Below are 11,728 nucleotides of genomic sequence, written 5' to 3'. Positions count from 1 at the left end.
TGATCAGTTTATTCATTTTATCAAATTAATGTTATTTTAGATTTTTAGTTCATGATTATATACACTAAAATTAGTTATTAAAGTTAGCTATCAGTATAAAAAAATACATATTAGAATATAAATGCAAATTAAAAAATAAATTAAATTACTCATGTATTTATACACAAATATATTGGTAGTTGATTTAGTGATTAATTTTGGTGTAGAAATAGCATTTTTATAAACTAAAGTATATATAGATTGGCAATGTATTAGTTAGTACTTTGTATACCCGTGACTCTCAAAATTCCCATGGTCTTCAAAGAATCCACGTCAATCACCGTTCGAATGCAAAATTATGTGAATGTGATCATGCATTGTATTCGTGTATTGTATTGTATTGCGTATGTTATTTGAAGCTGACTTATATTGAGAAGAAGAAGAAGAAGAAGAAACATATATACATGAAATTGTGAACGCGTCAAGGTCTTAATGTCTAACGACTCCACTTAGAATATACCAATATGAGTATATGACTTGGCTCCAGCTGTGCCACAATCCAGAGAGTAGCTTTTCGTCAAGTTGGAAGTTACCAAATTACCCATTTAATTAGCCCAAAGCTTCAAATAAAGACTTAGGCTTGGTTTGGTAAAGCTTTTCGAATAGGTGCTTGTGCTCTTTAAAAGTTCAAGTTCCTCATTTTGTGTTTGGTAAATAAAAAAATTATGTGATTGTGTTTGTAGGTTTTAAAAAATCAGGGTACTTTTGAAAGCACCTAAGATAGAGTTTTTTAAAGTTGACTTGTACTTTTTAAAATTTAAAAGTCTAATATAACCTCATATGTTAACTAATTTTCAAATTTAATGCTTGTATTTATGTCTATTATAGTATTTTTAAATTTTAAAAAATATTTTACCAAATGCAATTGTTGTTGCTTGTGATTATTAAAAGTAATTTTTAACTTGATTTACCAAATATAAATACTACGACTTTTAAAAAGTAAAAGCTTTACCAAATTAAGGCTTACTTTAGTATAAATTTTCACGTGAGTCACTCTAGAAATAGAATAGTATTTCATTAAGAAGATAAATAATTTTTCTATATATATTTGAGATTTTTTTTTTAATATTTAATGGCTTATAGGTTCATGGACAATCTTTAATACTCGAAGCTACAGTTTTTTAATCAACCACCCCGTTCTCCACTCAACTAATATGTCAAAGGCTCAAAGTTGTGGATTTTTCTCTGTCCTTCTAATAAATTTTAGTTTACCATTTTTGAAGATATTATGGAATTTCAAACTTGTGATGTGTCCATAGACTCTTCATTAATTCCAAAAATTGGTCATTCTTCAATAGCTTTGTCACATTCAACTAACCATTCTTTGTTGTACTTTTCATGGGTTTATTTTGTATCAATTTCAATGGTAGGGCTAAAGATAATAACCTTCAACTAACCATTTTTTTTTGTCATTTTAATAATATATATGGAGAGTTCTGCGGTGACATAGATAAATGGATAATGGTGGCTAAGAATGTCTAAGATTTGACCAACCAATGAATTAAGGACTGGCAAGAGAAGTAGTGAATCAATGTTGCATTAACGGCCCGTTTGGGGAACTTTAGAAGTAACTTTTTTTTACTTTTGACTTATGAAAAGTAGTAGTATTAATGTCCGGTGCAATTTTCAAAACCAAATTGCAACTTTCTAAGAAGCTATTTAGGAGCTTATAGAGAAGTTAAAAAAAATGACTTCTCTCATAATACTTCTACTTTTCATCACATTTCTATAAAATAAGTACATCTAGAGTTAAAAATTCAAACACAAAATAACTTATTTATAAGTTACTTTTAACAGAATCATTTATTGTTTAAGTTATTTTATCAAAAGGAGCTTAATTAAGTTGGTTACCCAAACTTGGCTAAGTAAGGAGCTTCTAAATAAGTACGGTAACTTTGGAAAGTCTACTGCATGAACAATTATGTAATTTTAAAGGCCGAATATTGTTTGTGTGAAGTGGGCCTATAATTGTGTGGACAAAAATGCAACAAATGAAAGATTGTTTGGTCTTCAACCAAAAAAATGTATCGGACAAAAAAAATGTATCGGCAAAAAAAGAGGGGCCAAGTTGTTGATAAAAAAAATTCTCAAAATATATAAATTAAAAAAAAAAGTTATTCTAAATAGTAAATATATATAATTTAGCTTTTTTTTTTTTAATTCATTGTTTACAAAATATGTCTTCCCAACAAAGGGCAAAAGATAGAGAATCTGATTGAAAAAATAAGTTCATTGTTTGAAAAAATATGCCTTCCTTATATATATGACTTAGCTTCTTTTTTTTCTATGATTTTGATGCTACTCTATATATGCATGTCTTCAACCAGATGATGCATCATGCATGCATGCACGTGCAGCTCTAAAAGGATGCATACTGCATACATGCATAGGAGCTTAACAGCTAGTTAAGGTTGTCACCTATATGTATACATGCATATGGTTTCACCTTAAAGTTATGGTCAAGTTGTCACTACACATTGATCTAACTTCATGTGCAATTTCGTCTTTCATAATTTTAGATTTTATTTTATTTTTTCTGTGATTATTAGATTGCCCTTCATAGAGGGAAGTAATAAAAGGAGAAGCAATCCGGAATTTTGTTCAAAGGCATATATGATATGATATCGGAAATGTTTGGTAACCAAAGAAAATCAGCAAAAAAACAGCCATAACTTGTCTTATTTAGCATTCATTAATTGTTGCGATAATTAATTAATGCTAAATAAGACAAATTCTGGCTTTTTTTTGTCTACCTAGGATTACCCATGATATATATGCATGCTTAAAGGTTACAAGATTACTATTATTAGACAAGACGGATCGAAATATAGTGTAAACAATAACAACTTCAGATATCGCTGTATATATGGCAATGTTTTCAAATTTTACATCTCAAAACCATAAAACCAGGTCAAATTATTAACAAAATTTATTATTTTTAATTAATATTTAGTTAATATTAAAATTTAAATCTTAATAGTATAAAAATAAAATATTAGTTTAAAATATTGACTAATATTAATAAAAAAATTTAGTCTTTTAATATATATTTTTCTTATTAATAATAAGTTTCTACTGATGTTTTTTTATTGAGCTGTATGTAAAATAAAGTTAAAAATATATATATGTGCTATTACTTTCATTCCAGACATGAAATAAAGATAAGAACACACAATAAAAGCCTTCAATTAATTTCATGGTGGTGACAGGTAGCTAGATGCTTAGTGTAACAACTAAACATCATCCCCAAATAGCAGGAGCATTTCAATCCAAATATAATATGCCATTCCAATAATGTATAAACCCATCTACTATGATTTAATCTGCTAACTTCATTTGCATCAATCGATTAGCTAGTTTTGGGTTTATATTAGCGTATAGTCAATTACTTTCTTGTTAGGTTTAGCAATAATTTCCTTATATATAGACAATTTTACACACAATAATGTTTGCTTGTTACATGACATGAATACACAAAACACTAGTTAATATATACTATTTAGTAGATGTTTATGCATGCTTTCTTGTTGTAGAATAATGCTGATGATGACCTTTGATTTGTTGTCCCAATAAATATTTGCAAGCTATTCCTTATTATTAATTTTAAAAATATATCTATTTACTTATTTTTATTTTTGATATTTAAAATAAAATAATTAATTTAAATACTTTTTTAATACATATTAGCTAAATGTTTCTAACATATAAATATATTTTCTTTTTTATTTTAAACCAATAATATTTAGAAGACAATAACAAATCAATCTAACTGCTAACTCAAATTTATTTTATTTAATATTTATTAATTATTGTTAAAAATAATAAATATTAAATAAGATAAATTTAAATTATTTTTTTATTATCTCTCTAGTATTATCAATTTTAGATTAAGGTAATTTTAATGAGAATAATGCATCTAGGTTAATTGTTAGTTTATTATTATTCTTCTTGATTGGTATAAATTAAAAAAATAAAAAGTTTGGTAACAAAAAATTTTCAGCTATAATTAACCAAAAGTTTTTATAATTTACTTTATTTATATCACTTAATAACAGTTTTATTTTTTATCTCACTCTCTTATCATTTCACTTATCATATTCTTATCAACTCTACTTATTAATGATATTAATTATAATATCATATTCTTTACTATTAGGCATTCTTGTAATCAATACTTAATATTCCTTTTATAATTTAATTTTTATATTTAAGAATACATTAAATAATAATAATAATGGATGGTAATGATAATATACATTAATCGAGTTAATTACACTTGATTCTTTGTTCCCTTAAGGCATTTAATATCAATCAATGGAAATACAAAAAAATCATTAATTCTTTGTTTCCGTTAAGGTATTTACTTGCACTTGATTCTTTGTAATATATACCTTCCATTAATTTAATTATGATCATTCAAAAATCATGACTATAATACCATTGCAAGCAGAATAGTGTATAAATCAAGAAATTTTACAAGAAGTCACGTTTATCGTTGTAGATAGTATGGCATTTGAATTCGTCATTAATACGGTACATATAGTAGAAGGTGCTAATGAAGAATTTGAACAAAAAAAGGATTCACCCGACGAGGTTATTGTCACTTTGTCAGTCAACCGATTCTTGCGAATATGAAAAACCACCTAACTTTGATGAGGTATGGTAATAAATTGATTTAATTTTTTGTGTGTGCTTTTATGTGCATTTATAATTATATTGTATACTAACTAAGTTCATACACATAACATTCATATGTACATATACATAACATCCATAATTACATACAACTAACATCTAAAAATTAAATTCATGTTTATTAGATATTACATCCATACACATATCATTTTTTAGTTATTGCATATGTAAATATAAAGTTAACACAAATATTTTTTAAATTTTATCATAATTGAATTTAAAAAAATATCAAATTCTTAAATTAATCTATTTAATTGATAAGTTTACACATAACATCTATAAATTCATACACATAACATCCATAATTTCATATTAATAACATCTATAATTTGTATTCATAATATTTATAATTTCATACCTATAATGTTTATAATTAATAAATTTTTATAATTAATATTATCAAATTTTAAACTATACGTCTTATTGTATTTTTTAAATTATCTCATATGTGCACTAATAGGCCATGATTTTAATTATTTTAATATTTTTATTTAATATTCATATATATGCTTATTTATTGATTTTAATACGACGAGTTAATAATTTTTTTAAAAAAATTATTTTTTAATTTTTGTTTATTTTATATATTTTATTTTTTATTTTTTAATAATCTATATTATAAGATGTATAGTAGAAGTTGTTAACATTTTTTAATTTAATTTTCATATTTTTTTGCAGAGAATTATTACATTTTAATGGATAATAATGTGATCGAGAGATGTTAGGAATTTGATTTGGAAGAAACTGAAATTAATTTTAGAAAGAACATTAATAACTCCAAACATGCAGCAAAATAGTAGATAATAAAGAAGATAAGTAATAAAGAAGTGTATGTCACTTGCTTATCAAGAGAATATAAATTTTTATGTAATATTCCTATATTGTAATTATTTTTTGACTACCTAACATCATCCTTAAAAAAATCTTTATTCAAATACACGCATGTAATAATGGTGTAGCAATTCAACAATAACCTTAATTAATATATGGTTAATTGTAACGTAATCTTATCAATTAGAAACTAAAAATATTATTCTTACATTAAAATTAATTATTAAAATTAATCAAAAATATATTTATATATAAATATAAATATTTTAATTTATTTTTAATATATATTTATATTTTAATATATATTTTATACTGATAACTAATTTTAATGTACATATAATATAATCGATTAGAAACATATTATTGAAGTGAGTAACGAAGCAAAACTGAATATTTAAATATTTAACTATCAAAGTGCCTTCCAAGGGAATCTATGGTTATTAGGCACTAAACAAAAGAATAATACACGAAATTAAGCTTTATTGGGTCAAAGAAACTTTACATACTCTAAAGAGCTCTCACCTTTCAGCGTTGGGATAAATTAATTAGAATGTAATAAAGGGCTAAGGCTAGTGGGAAATTAATTAAGAAATACATAAGCATCAAACATAGAATAGACAAGAGAACATGTTGGTGCTTTCACTATGGTTAGTTAATTAATTAATTAGTCCTATAGCGGGAAATAATATTTGTCTGTACTAGCTTTATTATATGCATGCATATGTATATGACAATAAGATTATGATTCTTAATTAATCTTAGGGATCTCGACAAAGAGGATAAAGGCTTCATTGCCTTTTGCTCTTTAATTTATAGGCAATTGAATTGAAATCCACTTTGTTTAAAATAATTTTACAATAGATATATAGGAAACTTTTTGCGGGATTATTAAGCATAAGCTCCATGCTCTACCTAACTAGCTGTCATCATGTTTTAAAAGAAATTTCATTAGCAATAAGCGAATCAATCGTGTTAAATATATATTAAAATTAATTATTAATATAAAATATACTAAAAATAAGTTAAATTATATATATATATATATATATATATATATATATATATATATATAAAATTAAATTTAGAGTGAAAATAACATTATTAGAAGCAAATATATAGATTAGGTTATAACTATTGTTTTGCAATCCTTTACAACACCGCGCAAAGCAAGGAAAATTCTTTGATTTACAAATTATACATCAACTTCTTTTAGAATTTAAGTAATATTATATTTGTGCCTGTAACAGTCCAGACCACCTGCTAATATGATATTGTCCGCTTTGGTACATAAAGTCTCACAGTTTTGTCTTTGACGATAGGGATAATAGCCGAAGCCCTCCACACTCACTCATCAAAACACGTCATGCTAGGGAAATGTATCCACACTTTTATAAGGTATGCTTCGTTCTCCTGGGAACCTTACAGTGCCATTGTATTTTAGTGCAATGTGCATGGCACCGTTGGAAACATATTAGCTTTTTCATTCAAAACGAGAACTTGATTAAAGAGAAGTTACATACACAATTTTTTTTTCAGTCAGAACTCCCATTTGAGTGTGTATTTATGAAGACTTCAAGAATCAAGAAATAGAGATCTAGGAGATAAGAATTAATAATTACGTTAAGTGTGCAAAAAAAAAAATATAAATTGAAATAGAAAATATATGTTAAAAATAATAAAATAATGTATATTAGAGTAATATCTTAAATTAGTTCCTAATAAATTTTGAGTCAATCATTTTAATTTTTAATCAATTTTAATTATTAAATTAATTCTCAAATTTTTATTAGGTCAGACATATTAATTTTTATATTAGATTGTTCATCATTACAGAAAAATTGATGTGGGTAGTTTAAAAAATAATAACTTACGTGTAGTAATTTTTATGTAAAATTGATAATTGTTATTGTTTAAGTAAAAAAAATAACTATATTAGATATATATTAAAATTAATCACTAAAATCTGTCACTAATATAAAATATATATTAGAATATAAATATATATTAAAAATAAATTAAACTACGTATATATTTATACACAAATATATTAATATCTAATTTTAATGTAGGAATAGTATTTAAAAAAAAAACCCAAAATTTATTTTTTTTGGTCTTTTTGGGCTTTTTGGACTTGCAATTGTGTGGCTGTTACGTAAGGTAAAACTGAGCATCTAATTCTGTTTCCTTTTTTTAAATAGGATCATTCTCAGGTGCCATTACCTTTTAACCGTTATTATCAACTACAAAAAAAAATTCAACTACCAAGATATTTTTGTAAAGGTTGTTATTTTATTTCTAAATTAAAGGTGATGATGTTGTAGTGAGTAGAGTAATAGATTTTTTTTTTCTTCAAGAAGAAGATGTATATTTGGTTTCTAGTACTATACTAATTGAAGATTAAACTAAGAGTCCTATTATTGGTTTGATTCTCTTTCAATAAAGCTAGAGCAAATTATTTCACTTAAATATAATAAATGAATTAAGGTGAAATGCGAATCTACATATATACATTAGGAATTTGATTTTAGCATCACAAAACCATTTTTAATTGCCCCAAAAGGAAGGTATTGTCCGCCCCATTAAGTTAACTTCGCTTTTAGCTTATTTATTATTTATTATATCTGATCTTAGATCAAATTAAATTAAATAACCATATAGAGACCTTAACTAGAGGTGCCAAGTTACCAACCCTATTTATACCATAGGCAGAATCCACATGTAAACATTTAGGCTATATGCAAATCAATTTAGTTCTAGTAATTAGTTTGTTAGAAATAAATGTCTCTATATATAATTTGTACTTTTTTCATATCTTTTAATTTCTTATCAAATTCATTCTCAAATTTCTTAATTTTTTATCAAATTCATACTCATTAACATTGCTCAAATTCAATTCAATAAATTACAATGTAATAAAAAACCTATTTAATTTGTAAGATAATTTAGACCTAAATATATAGCTCTTCAAGGTTACTATAAAATTATAATACAGTCTTATAATATCGTAGTTTGTTAGTTTTATTTAATATTTATAGGAGAGAGTACGTATATGAGTACACATGACGACTAAAAAAAATTAAATTTATTATTAGTTAATAGTTCTTCGATCGTGATCCACTATCGAATTTATTCTAATTCAATAAAAAATCTAGGAATGCTATGAAATAATTAAAGTGGAATAACTTGGCATAAAAATAATAAAACCAATCATCACCGGTGATTCTTTAGTAGAAGCTTATATATTTTTACAAGTAATAAAAATGTTTTAATAGCAACACGTTTATAATATATACTTTAAAATATATTAAAAGATCATCAAAATTTATTTTTTTTAGTTATTATTTAAATATTAGTTTAATTTTTTAGTCTAATTTTTTAATTTAATAATTTAATTTTATATTTTATCTCATATTTTTAAATATTAATAATTAATTAATAACTAAAAATAATAAATTTTAATAATTTTTTAATATTTTTCATATATATATATATATAAGAATTTAATGTATTAAAGACATGATACAATAAGTTGTGAGCTTCAAATTTTAAAATACTATACATGCATGCACATATACATAGGGCAGAAAGTTGTATTATTGTGGGAATAAATTTAAATGATGAGACTGATGATATATTTTTGGAAATATATATATAATTACTGTGACCACTAACCACCACAAACACAACTACATAAGGATACTAGAATTTATCATATATATATATCACATTTATCTCCTTTCATGGCAGCTATTAGCCTATTAGCAGAGCAAGTTTCCTTACAAGAATGGACATTTTAGCAAAAGTTACTTCCAATATAAGGACTTTGAATCATTTTTACCAACAATTACTTTTTCTTTTCTGAAAAAAAAAAAAAAAAACCCTATTTTCCCACATTTTCAGCCCATAAATATACTCCTTTTACCACTTGTTTCAATATGCAATATGCTATCAACATGAGAGAGAGCATCTATAACCTTCAAACTATACAGATCAAACAAGTGCAAAAACTAGTACCTAGAACCAAAACCACTAAAGCTAGCCAGAAACAGTTAATTCAATGACCAAGGGATCAACAAGCATCCACCGAAGCCAAAATCGATACATTCCATATATAAGCATACAAAACAATAAGATATTAGAACTTTGAATCTTGAAAACTTATAACAGGGACAGATCAAGGTACAGGGGTAGGCAAAAGCTACCTGCAATTTGCTAAATGCTAGAAACAGATTGAATCTTCACTAAACATCTTTAATTCGACCTCTTATTTGTAATCTTCTAGAAGCTTCTGATGGATTTCTCTCCCTAAATTTCTGAGTTGACCTCCCAGCTGATCTTTCTCTCTTAGAATCTCTTATAGGCTTCACTCGCCCTACTACTCTGCCCCAACTACTCTGTGCAGTTTTAAAGTTAACTCTTCGAGGCTGTTCTTCATCGTCATCCTCAGAATCATCCTCGCCCTCAAAGGCATCCTCATTAGCATCCTCAGCTTCAGCTTCAGACGACTCATCCCTGTCCCCTCTGATCTCCCTGTCATCCTCTTCAAGGTCCTTGTCATTGGACTCGTCCTGGTTGATTTTGGCTAGCACTACCTTAACATCTTTCCCATCTTCCTTAATAGTAGTGTTCATAAGGTGAATATACTGGCTCCTCAAATACATAAACGGGTGGCGTTCGGCCAACGATCCCCTTTTGTAACCTTCCCTCAAAACCACTGTTTGAGTACCAATTTTACTAGACAGATAGAAAATACCAGGATGCTGAAGCAGTGCCCTCTTAAACCTCGACCTCAAACCCAACCAGTCTCCAAGGATCAAAAGATTGTCCTTCTCAGTCTTCTTAGGAACCAAAACATGAAGAATCTCATGCAAAACACCAACGACCCATCTATCGGATTCGTCGCTAGAAGCTGATAGATGAGCTGCATTCTCATAAGGAGAGACATAAGGCAGCTTCTGCCATTGACTCAACCACCTCTGATAACTCCTATCCATCTCAAACCCAGTCGAAAACTGCACCGGGAACTCAAAATCACTCCCTTTCTTCTTATTCTTCTTCTCCATAACCGAAACTGCCAATTCATTGCTCCAACAAACCAGCTCCAAAACCCTGTCATTGAATAAAGCCGTTAGACAGAGAGGCAGTAAGCATTGGTTAGTTACAAGTTAGTTACGATCAATACCTGTCATCATCATTTCGAAATGCACGGGATTTTTCATGGACGACACGGAAGTAATCAGGGAACTCGGGAATAACGCCGTAAAGATAATCGTGAGGAAGACCGAGGTCCCATTTGAGGTGTTCGATGATTGAGAGAGGGATCTTATGGATTCTGGAGATCATCAAGAGCTTCAAGAGGCGGTTGGCGATCTGTTCTTTATAACCGTCGCTTTGGTACAGGAGCTGCTCGTCGGAGTCGATCGAGAGGGCCTGCGGGGTGAGGCGGATGTGCGGGGCGTTGAGGGCGGCGGCGACGGGGAGGAATTCGTGGAAGACGGAGGGGTATTTTCGGGTGAATTCGATGGGGCGAAATGGCAATTGAAGGGATTCTTTGTTTTGGGTAATGATGGAGATGGGAAGGGATTTGGAGGGTTCGCGTTTGATGAGATTCTTGAGGCTGATGAGTGGCTTCAGGTGCTTCTCTCTCTCGACGGCGTGGTCGAGGCCACGGTCGCGGACGGCCTTGAAGGTGCCTTCGAACAGGGTTCTGAGGTGGTTGAGGTTGTTGTAATGTTTGTCTGGTGGCTGTTGGAGGCGGTTGGAGCTGGAGAAGAGGATGATCCGCCGCATCGTCATGCTTTCTATCATGGAAATGTGCTTCGGCAGTTTGCACTGAGCTCAGCTCAGCTGAACAGGGTTTTGACTTTTGACACTCAGCTTCGGTTAAGTTTAGGGTTTTTCAAAATTATTAATAGTAGTAGTCTTTAAAATTAGTACATTATTACCAAATTTTACCGCTTAAAACATCTTTTTTTAAAGATATTTTTTAATAATTAAAATTTAACACATATAATTAATTAAATCGTGTTATTTATAGGAGAGAGTACGTATATGAGTACACATGACGACTAAAAAAAATTAAATTTATTATTAGTTAATAGTTCTTCGATCGTGATCCACTGTCGAATTTATTCTAATTCAATAAAAAATCTAGGAATGCTAT

At 27.9% G+C, this 11,728-nt stretch overlaps 1 protein-coding gene across 1 annotated transcript; it reads right to left on the bottom strand.

Moving 5' to 3' along the window:
* Window positions 1-9,601: 9,601 nt before the first annotated feature.
* LOC112752017 (protein WHAT'S THIS FACTOR 9, mitochondrial) lies at window positions 9,602-11,462 on the bottom strand. The gene is made up of 2 exons (XM_025801382.3): window positions 10,748-11,462; window positions 9,602-10,674 (listed from the first exon to the last, which is right to left on the bottom strand). The coding sequence occupies exons 1-2, from the start codon at window positions 11,371-11,373 to the stop codon at window positions 9,807-9,809; spliced, it is 1,494 nt and encodes a 497-aa protein (XP_025657167.1). The 5' UTR covers window positions 11,374-11,462; the 3' UTR covers window positions 9,602-9,806.
* Window positions 11,463-11,728: the final 266 nt, after the last annotated feature.

The sequence above is a fragment of the Arachis hypogaea genome, chromosome 19 (assembly GCF_003086295.3).
Source record: "Arachis hypogaea cultivar Tifrunner chromosome 19, arahy.Tifrunner.gnm2.J5K5, whole genome shotgun sequence".
NCBI lineage: Eukaryota > Viridiplantae > Streptophyta > Magnoliopsida > Fabales > Fabaceae > Arachis > Arachis hypogaea.
This window is presented reverse-complemented; position numbering and strand designations above follow the sequence as displayed.

Excerpts from the sequence above, each read along its gene's own strand:
- LOC112752017 (XM_025801382.3), bottom strand. The coding sequence starts at position 11,373 with ATGATAGAAAGCATGACGATGCGGCGGATCATCCTCTTCTCCAGCTCC. Across the intron at positions 10,675-10,747 it reads TTTCGAAATGATGATGACAG|GGTTTTGGAGCTGGTTTGTT; the intron begins GTATTGATCGTA and ends ATTCAATGACAG.